Source organism: Vicugna pacos, chromosome 19, assembly GCF_048564905.1.
Source record: "Vicugna pacos chromosome 19, VicPac4, whole genome shotgun sequence".
Classification (NCBI taxonomy): Eukaryota; Metazoa; Chordata; class Mammalia; order Artiodactyla; family Camelidae; genus Vicugna; species Vicugna pacos.
Genome location: NC_133005.1, coordinates 26,776,084 through 26,799,098, shown reverse-complemented (window position 1 = coordinate 26,799,098; position 23,015 = coordinate 26,776,084). Strand labels below are relative to the sequence as shown.

At 36.4% G+C, this 23,015-nt stretch overlaps 1 protein-coding gene across 6 annotated transcripts in view; it reads right to left on the bottom strand.

The window, feature by feature from the left end:
• The window catches only part of PHF20 (PHD finger protein 20), a 110,430-nt gene that overhangs the window by 38,847 nt on the left and 48,568 nt on the right, over window positions 1-23,015 (bottom strand). For all 6 annotated transcript variants that reach the window (XR_012061706.1, XM_072944138.1, XM_072944141.1 and 3 more), the window contains exons 5-9: window positions 22,856-22,935; window positions 19,429-19,816; window positions 15,826-15,939; window positions 14,911-15,099; window positions 14,199-14,378 (exon numbers count right to left, since the gene is read on the bottom strand). Coding sequence is in view for 5 of the 6 variants with exons in the window: in XM_072944138.1 (XP_072800239.1) it covers window positions 14,199-14,378; window positions 14,911-15,099; window positions 15,826-15,939; window positions 19,429-19,816; window positions 22,856-22,935 (951 nt within the window). In the remaining variant the exon portion in view is untranslated. The remainder of the gene's footprint in view (window positions 1-14,198; window positions 14,379-14,910; window positions 15,100-15,825; window positions 15,940-19,428; window positions 19,817-22,855; window positions 22,936-23,015) is intronic.

Sequence of the window (23,015 nt, the reverse complement as noted above, 5' to 3'; positions counted from 1 at the left end):
GGAGAATGTGCTCCATTCTCTACTTCTCCTACAGGACTCATCTCAGTGTATTATTACATCAAACAAGAGAGTTACTTTTTCCAGATGGTTTCCTTAGCATTAAATGGGAATAAAAATACTTCACAAGACTTCCACATACTTCCATGAGGTAATAGAAGAGATAACCTACTGCTAACTACAACAGGTTACTTGAACATTAGTTGTCATCTGGGTCGTCACTGACCTCAAGGTTGTTTGCTTAAAACAATCAAAGTTATGCATAATCTCAGTCAGGGATCTACATACCAGGGCACAATCTGCAAAATTTTAACATCTAATTGCCTCACTGTAACAATCAAACACTGAAGTGTTAACGGTAATTAATAAAAGCACAATAGGAACAACCAAATGATGCAATCAACCAGCAAAAATGTTTTGAATTTTAAAAGGAAGAATTTTAAAATAATATGCACAGCATAATTATGCTAAAGAAAACCCACAAAAGAAATATAAGCAAAACATAAAATTATATATAAGAATACTATATAAAATATGATAGCGTACACTTTTTAGAATTGTAAGAATGTATGCAATGGCAATATTATCTTACCAGATTTCAAGTTAAAAAAAGAGGGATTTTCCTACTCTTCCATGTTTCTAATGTTATAATACCCGTATTATTTTCACAGTAGAAAAAAACACAATTCTTTTATATATTATATTATATTATATTATATTATATTATATTATATTATATTATATTATATTCCTCCCCAGAACAGTGTTCCTGTGACAAAAGGAGTATGGTGATGGAAGCACGATCAAGAAGCTAGGAGAGCCATTGGTTGCCAAAACGGCCTGGTGGGCAACAGTCTACATAAATCACAAGTCTCACAAATGTGTATTTCCCAAAGGGATAACAGGTCATTTGCAACATATGTCACCGATGGCACCAGCTAACTGACATCATCCACTCTTGGGATACTATGGTCCTTGTCAATATGGGAGCAGTCACTAGGAGACAAAAGGCAGAAATATGTAATAAATCTTCCAGGAAGCTTGGTTCAAATTCTTGGCATAGAGAATAAACTACTCAAACCAATTTATTCCTGTTTCAGACAACAGTATGGAAATCAGTATCTCCAAGCAGTCATTGGCATTACCATTTAAAAGCTCAGTGCCCTTCCTCGTGTTTAACATATTTTTGTTTGGAAGAATTGAGGCAAAACATAGAGCTTTCTCCCAGGCTCCCAGGAGCAAAATCCCAAGTTACCCTTAACTCTTGCCTCTCCCAAATTACTAATATGACTTGGTATATGAGGAGAAAAATCCACAGAACTTGAATTTGTTTTTAGTAATGGTATAATTCTACGGAATGCCTTTTTTTGGGGGGGGGGTAGAAATAAACTATAAAATGTCTCCTAATAATCCCTGCCTCCTAGTATTCACACTCATGTGATCCTCTCCCCTTGATTCTGGGCAGGACCTATAACTTGCCTCTAATAGAACAGGCAAAGGTGACAGTATGTCACTTTCATGAATATGTTACGTATAATAATCATGTAACATTCATCTTACTAACAGCCACTCTCCCTTGCTGGCTAGATGAAACAAGTTGTTATGCTGTGTGTGAGCTACTCTTTGGAGAAGCCTTGTGGCAGGGAGCTGACAGTGCCCCCCAAAAGCCTGTAGACCTCAGTCTGACATCCTGAAAGGAACTGAATGCTGCCAACAACCATGTAAGCATGTAAGCAGACCCTTCCCCAGTAGAGTTTTCAGATGAGAACACAGCCCTGGCCAACCCCTTGACTGAAGCCTTACAGAAGAACCTGTTAAGCTGTGCCTGGACTTCTCACACACAGAAACTGTGAGAAAATAATTGTGTTATTTTCAGCTACTGTGTTAGTGGTAATTTAGTCACAGAGCAATAGATAATACAGAGTAGGATCAGAAGCCCTCTCATTTTCTATTTGGTTGGGTAATGCTTTATTCTTCCCCTTTTATGATAAGCATATATTACTTTTATACTAAAAAAGGTTTTTAAATTATGTTTTCTCAGACTTGACTTAGAAATAACATCTTATTTAACCCTTTTGTTTTTTTGTATATGGATTGCCAGCACCTCAAAACCTCACAGTTGGAGAACTATGATGATGAAACTCATTCTGGCTGGCAATACTCAGTCTGGCATTCTAAGCCTATGTCAATCTAAGTACCGTCTTGCTTTCTAAACTCAACTTCCATTAATTAATGCACAGTGAGGCCTCAGCAGGGGCCTCAGCAACTGCTTCATGCTCTCATAGCTCGCACCTCTGCATACTGTACATACTGTATTACCCCATGCATGGTTACAGATGGGGAAAAAAAAGTATTGTAAAAATGTAGAGAAAAAAGGAAACCGGGGAGGAGGGGTATAGCTCAAGTGGTAGAGCACATGCTTAGCATGCATGAGGTCCTGGGTTCATTCCCAAGTACCTCCTCTAAAAATAAATAAACCTTATTATCTCCCCCACCAAAAAAAAAAAAAGACTTCAAAAAAAAAGGAAACCAGAAGGATAGATATCAAACTGTTGACAGCTCTCAAGAGGAGCTTGGGCTAGGAAGGCAAGTGGTAAAGAGGAACTTTCACATTTTCTCTGTATGCCCCAGGAGCAATGAGCATGCTTAGCACTGAGCTCTTGGTTTCTAAATACAAGTCCCCATTTAAAAGAAATCAGGGCTTCTTGGAGAAATGGCTAAATCCAGGGTTGGGTAAGTACAAGATGAGCTTGGAACATCTTGTTACGCCAGAAAGTAAAGAAATGCTCAAATAATGAAGACACAGAAACTAGCTTGAAGGGCTCCCACTGGCCAAATTTGAGACAATATGGGTAATTAAAATAAATAATGTTAGAAACAGATTATAACCCCAGAACAAAAGAATCAATAAGTCCATGTGGATATAAAAGAAAGAGAGAAAAAGAAAAAAGAGAGAGGGAGAGAGGAAGGGAGGGAGAGGGAAGCAGGCTCTTCCTTACAATTCAATACAAATTAATAAATGTAGAAAGAATGATGAGAATTAGAAATCACTGTTTGGTCATCAGAGTAAAAACTGTTTCAGGCAAGAAATATCAGCGGATACTTAAATGGGTGAACGTTTGATGAAGAAACAAGATATTTACATAGTCTCGAAGAATCTTCTCACAAGAAACTTACTAATTATAAAGGGGAAAATAATAGCTTTACAGTAGAGAAATCTGGTGGGTACTTACTACCTTAGACAAGTGATCAAAGTTAACTCCACCAATAAATGGGACAAACAAATTGGTAAGGACACATCACTTACGTGGTACTTCTGCTAAAAGTGAATAACCTAAATCTAATTATGTGGATACACCAGAAAACCCAAAATTGAAGGACATAGTATTCTTCAGAAATGTCGAGGTCATGAAAGACAAAGAAAGACTGAAAAATTGTATTCGATGAAAGGAGACAAATGAAACATGACAACTAAATCCGATGTGTCATCCTGAATTGGATCCTGACCATAAAAAATGTTTTCCCCACTTTTGCTATAAAGGACATCATTAGAACAACTAATGAAGTCTGAATAAGGTCCTGACTTTGATAACTATATCGTGGTAATATAAGAGAATGTCCTTGTTTTCAGGAACTATGCACTGATGAATTTAGGGGTAAAGTTCTGCAACTTTTTTGCACACAATTCAGAAAACAGAATAATAAAGCAAACATGGTAAATTGCTAACAAGTAGGGTATTTGGTTGCAGGTCTACAGGAACTCTTTCTACTATTTTTGCAACTTTTTATGAGTCTTAAATTATTTCAAAATAAAAACATCTTTAAAATATATGCAAGGAAAAAAAATACATATGTACAGGAAAACTACTCTGAGGTCACAGAACAGCTAAGTGGGAGGAAAGCAACCCTGCCAAGGCTATTCCCTGGAATGCAAGTCTCCACATTCTGCCCTTAACAAAAATCACTGAACACTTATTCCACAAGATGGCAGAGCTGCCTCAAATGCCAGAGCTGGGTATGGAGCAGCTAACGCCCCTCTTCTGCTCTGGGCTAGATGTGTCGCCTTCCCAGCTCTTCCTCCTGCTGCCTAAGAGCCTCCTTCACACTAGTTTCTCAGATCACGACTCCAAGTTAGAAATTCCAAGGCTGGCACCAGCTCAGGGCAGCAATCTCTAAGCAATGACTAACACAGAAGCATCCTCCAGAGGCCTTGCTGGCGGTGTCTGAAGATGATACAGCCCTCCCTCCTGCTTACTTACGTAATACATTCCTGGTGAATGAGTTCTCAACAACCCCCCTCTCTCAGCTATCTTTCTGGATCATCCTGTACTCACCACTAAGCCCACATTCCAAAAGAAACACCAGGAACACCATTTAGTTCCCAGATCAACACATCCTCCCCCTTAAAATTAAAGAATTCCAAAGGCACCACCCTGTCTGGAGTATTGCTATCACTTGTACCACACACTGCTCTCCAAACCTGGCCACCCTACTAAGCCTGCCCATCCTACTCAGAGTGTACACACTGCTTTAACAAGTTCCCTCAAGAGCAGTGGGAGTTTTGCATCACATGCTGTGCATCCTCTCTAAAGGCAGGGACCGCTTCACTTGATTTATTTAGCACCCGGTATCTCATCCAATGGCATTAGGCACTCAGAAGACAGGAGTCACAATGACCCAGCCATTAGGAAGTGTGCAACTCTGGCTACATTATTTCTTCTTGCCAAGTACTAGGCTCTTCTATAAAACAGAAAGAATTAATACTGAAAAATTAGAAATAAATGTCTTTCAGCAGTGGATAGTTACATTACAGAATATCCATCGAGTGAAATAAATTATATATAACTGTGAAAGGAGCTATGAACTGAGATGGAAAAATATCACAAATGAAAATGACAAGCCATTGATTAATATAAGAATATGATTCCATTGTTGTGTTTTTTAAAAGCTATATGGGTATATGTATGTTTGTATATGAAACAGAACCATGTGTGGAAGGCTGGAAGACCACACACCAAACCACCAAGGTTCTTTCAAGAGTGAGAAGAGTAAGGGAAGACTTCTTTTTTTCTTTTTTTCTTTTTTTGAAGTTTTAATTTTTCCTAGCACATATTGGTTTTGAAATCTACAGGGGTGGAAAAAATGGCAAAAGGACTCTTTACATAATAATTTTTTAAATAGGGGTCCCAGCTGCCTTTGCTTTAGAAAGTAGTTGTGAAAATTCACCAAGAACTAATACTAAACTAAAGATTAGTATTCCTTTGTGTTCTAATTGTGAAAAATCAAATTTAAATTTTAAATATCAACATTAAATAAAACTTTTCATTGCTAGCTCTTTATGACTCAAAAATAATGACCACACCAAGTGCACACAGTCTGGGATAATCTTAAGTTCCCACTATGTTGTTTTTCAATAAAGAAAACTAATGGTCAACTGATGTGATTTAACTTTTAATAGCTTAGAAAACATTAAAATACCATCCCACACTAATTTTCAAGACAGATTATCTGATCATATACATTGATTTTTAAAAATATTTTATTTATTTATTTATTGTATTATTTTAATAGTTTTGGTGGGGTCAGGGAGAGTAATTAGGTTTATTTACTTTTAATGGAGGTACTGGCAATTGAACACAGGACCAGTTGAGCTATACCCTCCCCCTACCCACACCGATTTTTTTAAATTCCCATATCCAACAGGAATCTTGGAGAAAAAAGAACAGGCATCAAAAAATAGGACTTACTTGAAATTTTGTTTGGAAAAAGAGTTGTCAACACTATGGCAGATCTAGAAATGTTTAAGCTGGGCAATGATCAATCAGTAATACCATTCACCATTTGTCAACTGGAAGTATCCAGAACAATCCATTCTTATAAGTAAGTGCCTCTCTGAGGTCAGGGAGATAAGTTACTCATCTTTCTGTGTTTTTATACACCACTCAAGCTTTCCTCTCTCCCCCTCAAAGTTTTGGTACCTAAGAAATGCTCAAGTAATGTTGAATGAATGACCCAATGGCAAATATTACCCACTACTTGACTGATGAAATAAGCTTTCCAATGGATCCATTTGCTCTGGCTGGGAATAAAAAGTATTCAATAAAAATGTGTAGAATGAAAGCCCAGAGGTGAGAGTATACCTGCTGTGCTTGCAGATTAGCAAGGAGGCCATGTGCCTGGAGCAGAGGCATCAGGAAGGAGAGAGACTGAGGAAAGATGAAGCTGGAGGTTACAGGTGGCCAGAAGGAGCAGGGCCACTGTAGGACCTGAGGTTCTCATGACCAAATACTAATAGTTCTGGGTGGTGGGAGACATGAATACCAGTTTTACTATTCTTATATTTTTCTGGATTTATTTTTAAATTTATGAATATAAAAAGGCAAGTTACCAAAAAAGAATATACTGAATGGAGACAAGATTCCTTCTACAAAATGAGGTAAAAGATACCAACAAAATCCCTGGCGGAGCCTGGATAAGGTCTTGATTTTGATAATTATTTTGCGGTAATGGAAGAGAATGCCCTCATTTTTTAAAAAATATACATCAAAATACTCATGGGTTAAAGCCTGCAACTTATTGTCAAACAATTCACTTAAAAAAATACTTTAAAATACTTTGAGGCCACAGAATAGCTAAAAGAGGAAGAAAGCAATCTGACCAAAACAGAGATCCAGGTGAACATTTGAGAGCTACTTCCCTATCCTGCAAACGAAGCATTTTCAGTAGCTCCATAAACAAAGCAACTCAAAGCAACTGACCTCAGTTTGGCAACAACTTACCCGCTCGGCCTTAACTCACTTCACGAAGCCTGTAATTAAGTCAGAAAGCACATCTAAGTCTCAGAAAAGACCCTATGATTATGCTGTTGATGCTGCTCTGCCTTCACATCCAAATGCCTAACTGCTACTCATCCTTCAAGGCCCTACACAAGTCCTATATTCTTCCACCCCTGCCCCTAAACCACCAAACTAAATAACACCTCTCTCCAGGGGTCAGATCCAAGGAGCATTTTATCAACGCTAAGAACAAGCGCTCCTTTCATCTTTGTGTACTTGACAGTTAGCAGAGCTCCCACGCATATAGTAAGGGCTCCACAAGCGAATCCTGAGTTCAACTTCCATGTGGCAGGCACACATGGTCATTGTCAGTCTTCTCTCCTATAGTTTTATTTTAAGTATTTCTCATGATATCACCTTACTTTCTCTCTTGTAATACAGGTACCTGCAGTCTTATTCCTCTGGACAGAAAGATCTAGAAAGGCAATGACCAAACGTCTCATTCATTTCTCTAACCCTTAAGACAATGTATTAATTCTCAGCCAATGTTATACCAGTACATGTCTGATGACAGATCACAGACACTCCCAACTTCCCTAACTACAATGGCTATAACTCTATGACTCTCCTACTCAAGAAAACACAAGTACCTGAAACCTCAACTATTGTAGGCATTACACTTAATTGGACCAAGTTAATTTTTTTTAAAAATCTTTTGCAAAAACTATTATAGGCATTACCCTGAAACTAACCTGGTTAATATAATCATCTGTAAACTTTAAATACTTCAGTGACAAATCACTTGCTATTCATTTTATAACTGGCAACACATCAATGGGACACTAGACCACATGACAGTATCCCATTTCTAAACGGTACTTAGTTTAAAAAAAAAAAATTAGCTGAATAAGCCTGTCCCTCTATTAGGTCTTCTCTCTTGTTTATTCTGTGGTTCATGTAGAATTTTCACAAGTGACACAGCTTAGAATAGAGTCTAGCACTTGGTAGGCATTTGTAAAACATTCATTGACTAACATGAATGAATGGACTGCAGCCCATTTTCAAATAGCCCTGGTTATCTGTGTATGGCTAAATAAGCTGGGCCCAGATTTAGAGAATCATCTGAGATCTCTGGACTTCTAAGGGCATCTATTCTAATTTCTGCTTTACAAAATAAACAAATGCTTATTCAAATAGAACAATTCCAATTGCATTCCTCTTTAGCATTTAAGCCATGAAAGCAAACAGCTTAGAGCCTATTTCAAAAGAATACAACAATGGGTTCCATGCTGCATTTATTCCTCCTAGTTCAAGATTGAGATAATCTATTACTATAGACTCTCTTGGAAAATGGGCAACTGCTTCAGTCAGCTGCAGTGGTTTCAAAATTATTCTCCAGAAAATTCTCTGTGCAACCTAAAGAAGCAGAAGACAACATGGAATCTTCCCATCATCCTTTCCCAAGACTCACCTATCCCACCCTCACTTTACTTTATTACCATCCTCTCCACAAACCAGAGACACAGCTAAATTAACTGACACAAGACGAACTATGTATATGTAATTTTAAAATAGGCACTGGCTTTTAGCCTCTAACCTAGTCTCCTTACTCATCTCATCTGCACAGCATATTTCCTAGTGGTGTAGGAATAATTCACTGTCAATTTCAACTCATGTCTAACATGACACCACCCTTAAGACAACATAATGAAGACCTCAGTTTGCTGAGTTTTAAGGGCTGAGGTTGTCATATAGAGTTCTCCATGCCAAGACAGACTACTAAATTCTGAGACTAAATTTCCACCTCATTTGTACATCAAGTCTAATAATTTCCTCCACATGACAGAAATCAGGCTGCGAGAAGAGAAGCCCTGTCACTGAGAAGACGGTCAGCAAGAAAAGAGAGATCCCTTGTTTCCATGAGCCCACAAGGCTAAGGCACAACACTCTGAGCCCAGTGGAATAAAGGACCAACCTAAAGGCACCAGGGATGAGCCAGGAGTGATTACTTCAGTACCTTCAGTTTACTATTTTCAAAGAGCTGCTCTTCCACTGCATCTATGTTAACTATGTGGCATCTGGTGGAGATCCTTCCCCCAAAAGAGAAAGAAAATCTGTCCCCCTCCCCCTTAAATTTAAATTAACCAAATAAAAGTATGGCAAGTCTGTAAACAGATAGTCATTATGGCGTAAGAGTCCTATAAATGACCAGGGGGGAGGGTATAACTCAAGTGGTAGAGCGCATGCCTAGCATGCACAAGGTCCTGGGTTCAATCTCCAGTACCTCCTCTAAAAAATGAATAAATAAGTATAACCTAATTACCTCCCCCAACCAAAAAAGTCTTATAAATGACCATATTATAAAAACAAAACTATTTAAATGTTATTAACCTTTTAACAGTGTAAAGTTTTCTATTTATAATTTAAATTACTTTTAATGTTTGGAATTTGCATTTCCAGAAGAAAGGCAAAGAATTTCAGATCTTACATTCATTGTTAAATATATAAATTAGATTTATATTTAGTATAACACAAATGAGGATGTAAGTATATAGATTTCATGATAGCTTATATTAAATAAAGTCACAAGTACATAGTGTCAAAATACAGAATCACTACTCAACTGACTACCTTCTCTCCATTTGAAATAGCCTAAAAAGAGACGTGCTACACCTCTGCTCACATTGTGCCCTCTGCTGGAATACCTAGTCCCATCTCTTACTCATGGGACAGTGCTAAATTCTCCTATAGGACCATGTCTTTCCCCTGTTAAATCTCCCTTAGTTTAGAATACAGCCAAATCTAGAAGAGGGTTATCCCTTAGGCCTTAATGAATATTTAAGAAACACCAGAATTTACCTACACTAATTTCCTTCTCCCCTATTCTACCCTTTTCAATTCATATTAAGTCAAACTTTACAAAACAATTTTTTTAAGGTGAATGCTGATCAAGAACCTTGGCACATGAGCTATGGGTAGACGACATTTTGATTTCATCAAGATTTTATAAGGCTGGCTTATACTATAATCAAAATGACTTTTTTAAATTTGGAGTTTACAATTTGGGAATATGCATATATAATAATATCAATTGTACACAAATTATGATCATAACTATATTTTTAAATACTGAGAAAAAAGAATGTAGATTTAAAATTTTTAATTTCAGTATTATGAAATACAATAAATAAAAGTAAAAGACAAGTGACAGACCAAGAGAAAATACAATACAATGTATATAAAAAACAAAGGATCAGTATCAATAGTATACAAAGGAAACTTGGCAAATCAGTAATTAAACAATCCAGCAGGAAGTGGGCAAAGAATATGAAAAGACAATCCATAGAAAAACAGATTAAAATTTCAATAAACATGAAAAACTGTTCAACCTCATTAAAAAAATAGAACTTAAAAAAATAAAATCTTGTTTCCAGTGTTAACATAAATTAGAGAAAATTTAAAAGATGAATAGTATCCATAGATGGCAAAGATATAGGGAAAACATTTCACCATATGTTAGGTCATAATATAAAGCGGAATGGACTTTTTGAGGGTTATTTGTTGATGCAATTTAAAACGTGCATTCCCTTGAATCTAACAATTACACTCATAAAAACATATCTTATGGGGCTATTCATCAAGTAGTCAAAAACAGATATTCAAGGAATACCATCACATTATTGTTTGAAATACTTACTGCTTGGAAATAATCTAAATGTCCATCAAAAGAGAAATAGTTAAATGTATGATGGAACATTCTTACTAATAATAATCAAACATTAAAAAGAATGAGGCAAGTGTGCTGACATGAACAGATCTCAAGAAATCCTGTAAAAATAAATCAGAGAACAATAAGCCTAAGTTAGTTCAATTACATTTAAAAATAATAAAATCTTAATTGCTTCCCTATCAATGTAAATATATAGAAAAGGATCTGGGGAAAAAATCACAAAGTAGTAACAGAGGTTTATCCAAGGAGAAAGGAGCAAAACAGATGAGGCTTTTCATTTTTACTCCTAATAGCTCTATATTGTTTGGCTTTCTAAAGATCAGTCTACATTATTTTTATACTGCTTTTTAAAAAGGAAAATAAAAAAAATACATACTTACACAAAAAAAAGTGGCTTAAATGTTCTTCACTTTAAAGGCAAACATCAAGATTTATTCATGGTCAGCAACATCCTGGACTCTGACCATTTACCAGATACATAAAATTACCAAAAATAAGAGTCTGCACTACCAATAACATCCAAATAGCTATTAATGCAATAAGCAATCACTACTTGAGAGAAAAAAAAAAAACCCACTATGTAGTCATGAATATGTACAACTTCCTAAACTGTCTATTAACATGAGGTAGTGTTTCCTCTTTCAGAGCGTATACTGAAATAACCCTTTTGCATACAACCATTATAAACTCTGGGAAAAAACATTAAAAATTAAGTATATAAAGGCACTGAAGAGCAACCACAAACGTCAGAAACAGAAGTCAGACATGTGGAATAAAAGAAGGGCACTAGGTGACTTCCCCATTTTTCAAGGCTTTTCACCTAAAGGCAGGCTCCAGTCAGTAGCATGGAGTAGCTAAAACTGAAATAGATAGCTTTAGTTTTACTAGCTGAAGAAACAGAAGACAAAGTTCAGCACAACTAGAGCAGCTAGAAGATGAAGGGGGAAATTCTAAAAAGAAGACAACTACGAAAGATGGCCTCACTTTTCTACATATAAACTCTGCCTAAATCTCTGGTTGAGTTCTGAATGTACAGCGTTCCAAGGAGCCCAATTAAGGCTCAAAGAACTGAAAAGAGGTTTCAGATGTTGCCCATTGCAGAGGAAAAGAATCTGAAGTTTGAGGTCAGCCAAATTAGTTGCCCTTTAAAACAAAGAAATCATTACGCTTCAAAGGAACATAACGCAATCCAAACTACAACCTATCAGTCACAATGCACAATCCAAAACATTACATATAAAAAGAAAAGGGAAAGTATGATCTGTAGTCAAGAAAAAAGTCAATCAATGGAGATTAACTTTAGGATGATCTAGATGTTGCACTTAGCAGACAAGGATTTTAAAGCAACTATAAAAACTATGCTCACAATGAATAAATAGACTGAAAATCTCAGCAGACAATCTAGGGAAAAAAGGGTATTCCAGAACTAAAAATTATCAGAAAATAAAAATTCACTAGATGGGCTTAACAACAGATTAAAGTTGAGAGAAGAATTTGAAAACAGATTAAAAATTATTCAATCTGAAAAAAAAAATTATTCAATCTGAAAATGGTGGAGGAGGGGACTGAAAAATCAAAAAAGGAAACAGAGTCCCAGTGACCTGTGGGACAGTATCTAAAGATCTAACATAAATTTGATGAAATAAATCAATTTTTGTATTCAAGCTCAGTGGACTGAGATTCACTCAATCTCAAGTAGGTTAAATATAAAGTTAAAACAAACTTACACACATCATAGTTCAAACTGCTAAAAACCAAAGATAAAGAGAAAAATCTTGAAAGTAGTCAGAAAGAAAACAACACATTACAACCAGGGAAACAATATGAATGATCACTAACTTCCCTTCAGAAACAATAGAGGACTGTGAATAACATCTTTAAAGTTCCTGAAGAAAAAAAAAACTGTAAATTCCACAATTTTATATCCAGTGAAAATATCCTTCAAGAATGAAAGTTAAATAAAGTCATGTTCAAATAAACAAAAGCAAGAGAATCTGTCACCACCAGGAAACCTGTACTGCAAAAAAAAAAAGAAAAGAAATGAAGAATACTGGTTATGGTAAATATGTATGTAAATCAGACTATCTCTTTTATATTATCTACTTTAAAATACGTACTCATTTACAGCAACAATTATAACTATATTGTGGATTTTATAGTGTATGTAGATATAATTCACGTGACAACTAGAGCATAAAAAGGGGATGTTAATTGATTACATAACATTTTACATAGAGTGGTTCAATATTAACTCTAAGTAAACTGAAAAGTTAAGGATATATATCAAAATGCCTAGAGTAACCTCTAAAACAAATGCTAAGAAGTACAGCTAAAAGCAAATAGATGAATTAAAGTGGAATTTTTAAAAATCATTCAATTAACCTGAAAAAAAAAAACAGGAAAGGAGGAAAAGAGCAAAACACAGATAGGATAAACAAAAAACAACAACCAAAATAGTAGACCTAAAAGCAACTATATCAAACAATTACATTTAACGTAACTAAACATTGCAGTTAAAAGTCAAACCTGACTATATGCCATTTATAAAAGATACACTTTGATTTAAAGACACAATGTTCAAAGAAAAGTGATAGAAATAGATATACCATGGATAGAGAATGCAAAAGAAAGCTGGAGTACCTGTACTAATATCAAATAAAGCAGACTTCAAGTAAAAGACTATCACCAAAGATAGAGTGATGTTCCACATTAAAAAGGCAATTCATTAGGAGGACATAAAAGTTATAAATGTGTATGCACGTAACAGAACTTCAAAATACATGACGCAAGACTAACAATTAAAGTGAGAAACAGATAAACCCACAATCAAGGTTAGAGATTTTTAACAGCCCTCTCTTGGCAACTGGTAGAACGAGACCAAAACAACAAACAAACAAACAAAAAAAAAAAAACAATGGCGATATATAGCAGAAAAACACCATCAACTACCTCGACCTAACTGACAGGTGCTGAACAGATATACAACAATGGCAGAACACACAATTTTTACAAGTGCATATGGAATAGTCACCAAGACAGATCATATACTGGACCATAAAATGAGGCTCAACAAATTAAAAAAGACTGAAATCCTACAGAGTATGTTCTCTGACTACAATGGAATTATATTAGAAATCAGTAACAATAAGGTATCTATAAAAACTTCAGTACTTGGAAATGGAAACAAAACTCTCCTAAGTAACCAATGATCAACAAATAAATCATACATATTTTGAATTGGATGAAAATGAAAATACAGAATATCAAAATTTGTGGGATGTAGATAAAGCAGTGCTTAATGGGAAAACTATATATAACTTTAAATGCTCATATTGGAAAAGGAGATCTAAAATCAATGACCTAAGTTTCTAGAAACATTTAAAGAAGAAAACAATTAAAATCAAAACAGAAATCAATGACATTAAAAAAAAGACAAACAGAGAAAATTAAAGTAAAAGGTTGGTTCTTTGGAACTATCAACAAAATTGATAAATCCTTAGCTATACTAATCAAGAAGAGAGAAGAATCACAAATTAGCAATATCAGAAATAACAAGCATATAGCATTTTTTAAAAATATATGGTATTTAAGAAATATTATTAATAAAAGTGAAAAAAATCCATTTTTTTAAATTTACAATCAAAGCAGAAGCAAAAGTATATATTAGAAGAGGATTATGTTAACTAAGTATGAACCTGCTACAGTAGAAATCTCTTGTAACTCAGCAAGGGGAGAAGCCGGTTCCGTTTTCATAGTGTTTTCTCCCATTGACTTGCAGTTCAACTCCAAGCCTGTAGGCCTCAATCCATCCCCAATGGAGTGGCAAGTTAGTGCAGATGAGACCTGGCCAGCTTCCAAAGGAGATTTCAACTGACCTAGAAGAAAAAAAGAAAAATTGGGGAACATACACATGTTTATAATCTGAGAATCAAAAGTTCCACATAGGCTGATAAAGCCAGGATCTTTTTAGAAGAAGCCATTCATTTCACAGAATACAAGAATACATTCACAGGTTCCAGTATATATAGCAAGGGTTGTGAGCATATCAAAGAAACAGGCTAGTAAGAAATTAAAGTGAAGGGAGAATTTGCTGGAAATGTTAACAAAAAGGCAGAGGCACTGGAGTGAGATGGCATCAGAAAGAGAAAGAGGAACAGGACTCTTCAAAGCACTGTATCTTCAACCCAATGTTCAGACATATATTAGCAAAACCAATCACAAATGCACACAAAAGTTTGTCTATTGAATGTTCAGTGAAGAATAATATAAGAAACACTACAGCTGATTCAGTAACTTGATTTCAACACCATCTAAAACTTGTGTAACACAGTACACAATGATTTAGATTGGTTCTCACTAGACAGGGATCAGGTTGGTAAGACCATTCCAGAACAGACTCTGACTCACCTTCTTCAGATTCGTTGGTACTAGATGATGTGTTCTGCAAAGGATCAGTATTAACTGTATCAACCAAATTTGATACAACCAAGTCAGGATCTAGGATCTCATGGGTCCCATTAGTGGACAGCCTGGAGGACCGTCTCCTTGATAAGTCTTTGTCAGTGTTTTCCGAGTAGTTTTTTGACTTTTCCTGGGCTATAAATCATTAAGAGAGTTGTAGTCAAGAGACCAAAAGAAATAACTCGGCTATTACAGATTTCTGGACTGGCTTTCTCTATATAGGCTTGCTTTACAGAGACTTCTGGAATATTAGTTCAATGATAAAAGGAAATACACTATTCTGGTTTATAGTTTTAAGTAAAGGCACAGTCCCTCTGTCAGGATATAATTTTCCTAATTTAAGGATTCATGGTCTGAAAATATGGGCTAAGGTCATGTCCCAATCTTGACAAATTCCATTTTGGAGCTTCCCAACATAAAAGTTTATGTACTAATTTCCCAAGTCAATAAGGTTTACAGAGCCTTAGAGCCATCACAAATTCTTTTTGGAGACAACAAAGTAAATTTTTTTTTAATCAATAAACAGCAGTACTCTTTCAAAATGTCACTCAACATATGAAATCCATCCTATCTTAAGCCATTACATTTCCAGTGGAATCCAAATCAAACGTAGTGTATGGGTATGAAGATGAAACCACTAAATCCAACATTAATACAGCTTGTACTTTGCTATTTATATCTCTTCTAGCAAAACTCCTCTGATCCAACCACATCCCACTTACATTAGCTCCATTAGCTACATTACATTAGTAATCAGGGACAAGCATTAGAGCCTATAAGGATAAGGGACAACATGGATATAGGGGAGCTAACCCAACTGACGTCAAGTTCTAGCCACACATACACAAATCAAAGACTCACATGAATTTTTGTCAAGCCGGGGACGTTTTAATGGGACTTCACTTCCTTTTGAAATTTTCCGTCTTCTCAATTCCAATGTTATTGGTTGCAAAGTTAGAGAGTTTGAATCCACAGCTACATGTATATAAAACCAATAAATGTATATAAAACCAATTAGTGGCCAATCCTCATATTATATATAAATAGAACATATATATATACACACATACCCTTGCAGGATAATAAGCCCTCAAAGGGTATTCTTACTTAAGCTAAAAGGAAAAAAAAAATGAAATGGGCGAAAAAATACTTCCTTATAAGAAATCCTGATAATACCTTGTAGACTGACTTTCTGAATCTCTTTTTGATCTCTCCTATGACCCAGCTCTAGTCATACATTTGTCTCCTGAAACCTCTTTAAATACCCCAACATGGTTGTTTTAAAATATGAGGATGCAAGGGCTATAGAAAAGTCATTTTTTATCGCCATTTAATCTTCTCATCAAAATCTGGCTTATCCAATACTCAGGAAACCTACCATATTGCCTAAGTCTTAAAATGTGTACCCTGAGACTATGGCTTGATTATTTTCAACTTCTACTTGCTAAATTGGTCAGCCTGGCATTGATCCTAGTTTTGAGGGACCAAAAAGAATGTCAACATTTATAATCTCTTAAAAACAGTTCCAGAAACATCTCAGGAAGCTATGCTATTTGATAGTCACTGCTTATCACTAGCAAATCCAGCCCTGACACAATTTAGCAAAGCAGAAACTAAACTCTTAGATAGTACTCACTCTTTATTTTTAAACCTAACGCTTAAGAAGCTCTCCCCCATCAGCAAAGATGAGACTACAAAAGGCAGACAGAAGGAAAAACAAAAGAAAAGAAATTGGGAAGCTTGACAGAAAAGTAGGACTAGGGGATATGATGAAGAATGAAAGGAGAGAGGAGAAGAAAGAAGAGGGAGGAAGGGAAGGAAATGGGAGGGGCAGTGGGAGGAGAGATTCATCTAAGACCAGCAGCTTCAGATCTGCCATGTCAAATGGCCAAAGGACACAGAGCTGAGCTCTGAGGAGGCAAACCTGACCAGAGCACTAAACTCTTTTTGGCTCTTCCTGTGTTCAGTCTTCCTAATGTGCCAACATTATTTTGTTCTAAGGGTGGGAACTTGGAGGTCATACATATTCCAAATTAAATACAAAGAACTCTCCGTAAATAGCTCAGATCCTGTTCCAGTAAGGTCTGGTTTGTACAATCTAGAGAGCTCAAGACCACTGTGTCAATGAACTTATTCCAAGTAATTTTTAAAGGGGATCTTAACTATAGATAGATACTGGCAAACCTTCTTCACTTTGATACCATACATAAACTGGGGTGGACCACACAGAACTTCAATGCTTCCCAAACTCTTCTTACACTAAATTAGAATCATCTGCAAAGGCTGTTAACAATTAGCACTCCCAGATTCTGCTCCAGAGATTCTGATTGGGGAGGAATGCCTCAGGCAAGTATTAACTTGGAAAACACCAGTTCTCCATGAAATCGATTCTATCTGGTGTGAAATCTTACACTTATAAAAGCAATACACTGAAAGCCCCATTTTTTATGAGTGACGTAATGTGGCTTCATAGGAGCAATCTGCAAACTGGAGGGCAACTACCCCGGTCCACACTTTCCAGAGGGTACAAGTCATAGCATAAGTAACTAAAGGGTCTTCTGTTTCAGAACACTCAACTTCCACATACACTCTTCGCTAAACTAAGATGAGGACACATCAGATTTCTGACAGTTCACATTTTCTACCTTTCCTTGCATAAGTGCCCTTCTCCTACTCGCACAAAAAATCCTGCTTATCACATCCTACATCTTAACATGGTACACTGCCCAGAGGTTTAAAACCCCCAGACTTTCTCAGCTGGGGTTCCTCATTTGAAAACAGAACACAGAAGTTATTTTCTCAATTTTCCCAAGGGTGGTTTATAACTAGGACCACTCTCAATGCACAGAAGTCAATTCATTACACATCACAGATGCCTTGGGCATTAGGGTTTAATTAATTCTCTCCTGGAACCCTGTTGAGAAAGCCAGTGAATTTAGGCCAGTGCTGTCCAATATGAATATAACGAGGGCCACAAATACAAGCCACATGTGTAATTCTAAATTTTAAATTAAAGTTAAAAAAGTGAAATTAATTTTAAGAATGTATTTTATTTAGCATCATTTCAACATGTAATCAACCAGTAAAAAATTATTAATGGGATATTTCACATTCATGGGGGGTTTCTTGTACAGAGTATTTGAAATCCGGTGTGTATTTTACACTTACAGTCCTTTTCAATTCAGTGTGGCCAATTTCAAGTGCTTAATGGTCACATGTGGCTAGCAGCTACCATACTGGACAGTGCAGGTCTGGGCCCTAGTTAGGCATAGGGACAATTACAGCATGCTCAGTTCTTGAAGATGAAATCCAGTTACAACCGCTGTAAGAGGAAGTGCCTTATTTCATCTGGGAAGAAATCAATCTCCTATCTAATCTCGTATCTTAAAATTAGAACTCAGATGTAAGAAGGCTGACTACTGGGAACAAGTACTAATACATTTTTTTGAAGTAAATAAAGGTAGAGTTTGTTCCACAGAAATTAAGTCTGGTGTAGCTGTCTGGATTGATAGAACTGGCTTCGCATTTTCCATCACAATGAAACAATGAATGGGCTAATTCCACAGTTCCACAGTTTTGATGAAAATATATTCTTGCCATATTTTATATTTTAAATTTATCTTTGGCTGCTATTTAAACTTGTGAGAAAAAAAACAGGTATCACTTAAAACGTGCTAGAGGATTCACAGTTCCAACATTCATGTAGAGAATATGCAAGCAAGAATGTCTGAAGGCCACTGCCAGATAATCACAGTCAGTGTGCAGTCTGGAGACCCTGGGGGCTCCTCACGCCACTCCATCAATCTAGAGAAGGAATGTGTGGCTTAGGAAGAAACTGAGGGTTTGTTTCACTCTTGGCTATTCTAAAAGCATTCCAAATCTCAACTTTTTAAAATAATTGGGTATACTTCTCTAAATCTGTATCCTCTAACCTTGACTCTTACCAATTAGCCATCTCAGCTTTTCATTTAGACTGAAAATTTCCAACCCGTAATCACTCTCCAGAGGGCTCAGTTTCAAATGTACCCACACCTTCCTGGGTCCAGTGTTCTTTGTTCCCACCTCCTCCAGATGCCCACACGCACTTACTTCTCCTTTCCTCTTTCATGTCTCTCATGAAAATGAGATGTCCTGATCCCAAGTTCTGTTAAGCCTACTTAAAGTGAAATCATTTGAGTTGGCACAAGCAAAAGGCCTTAGCTTATTAGGTTTTATCATATTAGCTTAAGTATCTAGTGAGCAGTTATTTACCACTCCAGAAGCCCAGTCAAGAACATGTTTCTCAACTTGTGTTCACCCAGATATAGGCCTCCCTTAAAATTCAGCTCCACAGACATGAACTGTTTGCAGATCACAGGATGATTCAAAGTCAGTCACAAAAACAAAGGGTGGACGTATAGAAATTATAAAGAACCACAAAGGCCACAGAAGAGCACTCTAGCGTTGCCCACTTGGGACACTCACCAGTAGGAGCTATGGAAGGGGGTCTGCCTCGTTTTCTTTTTGGCTCCCTCAAGTTTTCTTGTGAACTCTTCACAAGGTCATTTTCAGGTTTCTTGTCCACTTGAGCATCTCCAGAATACTCTCTGTCATTTTCTGAAATGTTCTCCTTATCTTCCTTCTCGTTCTCAGGAAGGCTTTTCTCTGACACTTTCCCCTTTTCAGAACAGATTAACTTTCCTTCTTTATCAGGCTGCTTGGGTCGCTTTTCTGTCTTTAAGGCTTTGTCCTCTTTGTCTTTCTTCACATTGACCGTGGCTTTTCTCTGCTCTTTAAACTTCTCTCGTTTATCAGGAGATGATGAAAGACTTTTGTGCTCTGTTTCTTTAGGCCTAGCATTACCCACAATATTCTAAAATGAGCAAAATAGCAATGAAATATTTTGTGGTTACTTGTAAATATAAAATCAGATGATTTTTTGTAAACTTATGAAGACAAATAAACTAAAAGAGGACATATATCGGGTCACATAATGGAAAGCACCACTGAGAATATCCACCCATAGTCTGAGGTTTGAGAATAAGTCGTAAGTTTAAAGAAAATAAGTCATGTTCAACGCCTTCTTAGACAATGCTATCTCCCTTATGATTAATAAGTCACTAGAAAGTAATTAAAGGGACAGACCACTACCCCAGGGACGTCTTCTGGAAAGCAATCTTTCTGACAGAGGTCTTCTTAGCAAATGCCTTCACGCCCGTCCTTCTCATCCCAAGCATGACTACATTGCCCCAGGGTCTTTCAGAGGCCTGGCTCACTCTGCCAGTAGATGCTGATGCCCTGTGTAGAGAACTGGAGGCTGAACAGGAAAGCTTTAAAGATATTCCAACCCAGAAACAGAGTCCTTGCTTCCCCTATTGGGTAAAAGCTGTGCCCAGTCCAACAAGCCCCCTACTGTGTTCCTGAGTCACTGAATTTGTGTCCATCAGGAGGAAGTAGTGCTTTTTTATTACTTTCCTCCAAAATTACTTTCTTTAAAATTCATCCTGAAAATCTTGTGTCCTAGTATACTGCCTCATAATAAAACCAGCCCTGAGAGCTCTGGAGTCTCCAAAACTATAATTAAGTTCATCTGTATATGTATCTTCCTTCATATCATGTTCGTATGGGATTCGCAGCACATAGCACACACTAGGCACACAGATCTTTGCCAGAAGTAGGAAGGAGTGCCTAAATACTTAGTGAGTGAAAGTTTAATTTGTTCCATAGGGAAAAATAGTAAACAAGGAGAATTTCTGTGGTTAGTGCATAAAAAGCAAAATTTTTTTTTAAGTCCTCAAAATTTTCTGAAAGCAACGAGGCTGATAACAAGCACTCCTCAGTAATTCCTGGAGAAATGTAACCGGCAACCACTAGGAAGGGGGGTTGGCAATTTGGGTCAAAAGACTTACAAATTTGTACTTCTGAACTCAAATGAATTCCTAGAAATGGAATCTGCTAACAGAATAATCAGACTTGTACACCCAGGTTTGCAAATGACCAAGTTTAAATGACCCTAGGGAACTGGTTCCACAAAGTAGGGTCATATACATATTACAAAGTACTACATTGCTATTAAAAGCTATATTCCCATATGGCACTCAGGAACTTGGAGAAACTTTATTTTGTTAAAACAGCAAGTTATAGAAGATTAATGTATGACTCTAATTTTGAAAATAAATACATATATATAGACATATCTTTTTCAGAAAACATAGAAATCTATACATCAAAATTTTAAGAGCAATTATATTTAGATGACACAGTTTTAGTTTTTACATTCATTGCGCTTTTCTGTATTTTCCAAATTTTCTACAGCAAACATGTATTATTTTTTAAACATGTATTATTTTTATACCTCCAAAAGAAAGCTAAATTCTTCAAATAAAGATTATCAAACCATTTAAGGTAGTACAATCCTATTAAAAAACAAACAAAAAAACCCCACCCTTGATCTACTCTAATACTACATGAAAAAAAGCTTTTAAAATTGTCTGCAATTTCGCTTTGCAAGTGGCCATTACAGGACCCTAGACTCTTAGGGCTGAAGAGAGTTGAGAAGTCATTTATTCAAACCACTATGTCCTCTCAGAAAACAAAAACCAACAGGAGCCATGAGCCTGTGCTCAACCACCTGCCAGGTCTGAGATGAGGTGAGACACTCGGAGGCAGCTGGGAACTGAGGACTGAAGCACCCACAAATCCACACAGGGTGAGATGCCCATCTCTGAGCCAAAGCACCATGAGTACGATCAGAGTAAACAGTTTAACGTTTGTTACCTGGAGCCCCAGACTTCCATTTGGGGAGGCTCTATATACAATCTGATAATTCTGTACAAGTTCTTAATACAGTCCTCTGTATTAACTCATTCCACAAACTTAATACAAAAATTGCCAAATTTAAGGCTAAAATAATGTTTTAGAGTTCTGTGTAGCACCTTAGATGCCTCACGGGCAAATAATCAAAGAGAGAACATCTTCAGGGCTTAAGTTTGCAATTCTGCCAATTTTCTGAAGAGGAAAAGCACCAAAGGCAAAAATGTTCTTAAGGCTTTCTATAATAATATCATGTATCATGATGCTTTGAAAATGCTAAACATACGTACCCAGAGTAAGTTATTAAAATTTGTGATAAGTAGAAGCATTTGATCATCATAAGAAAAGACAACAAGTTTCAGCATTACCAAATACTGTCACATCAACAACCACACAAAGAGGTAAATAACAGTTAGTTAACAGTCAGAATCTTCCCCCTTAGTTATTCATTAAGACATAAATATGAAAAAGACTAAAGGGGAAAAATCATGAAGAAAGTAGGCCTAGATGGCCTTCTAGGTAGCCAGTGTCTGCACCATATTTCCAGTATCAAAACTCAGGTCTGGTGCTCAGACAAATACATAGATGGTGACAGGGACAACAGGAAACAACGTTTTCAACCCAGGCACAGCTAGCACAAGGGATTACCAATCTACACCAAACAGTAGATCTGTAACCACCACACCATTGTCCTGAGCTGAAGGACAAAGTGGGATCAGTAGAAAACATCTCTAGATTTCCTCAAGCACTCAGCAAGTTCCCTGTGAGGGGAAACAGCTCTAGGGGCAGGGCACAGAGAGAGAGAAAAAGGAGTAACAACCAGACACTTTGGAGAAAAGATGTTTTCTCAAAAGAGGTAACAGGTAATGATATTAAAGTACTGGTACTTCTGAAAAGAAGAATCTGCATTAAAAGCAAATGGCAGAAAGACAAATATTTACAATTTCTGAAAATGTCTGTATTGCTTTCTGGTGGAATCATGTGAGATGGAAGAAATAAAGACTTAACTATCATAAACAAATGTAACATCATTATTAGAGAAACAAAACTACAATATTAGCATCATTGATACCACAAAGCACAAAACCACATTTCTCACCTGATCTTTGGAAAAAGCTTTGACATGAATATGTTTGACAGTTTGAACTACTCCATCATAAAATTTCACAGTGTAAGTACCTAAAATTCAAAAAGATATGATGATTTTAACTTGCAGTTTCATGAAAGCAACAAAACTTTTCCAAGCATAAACACAAGGG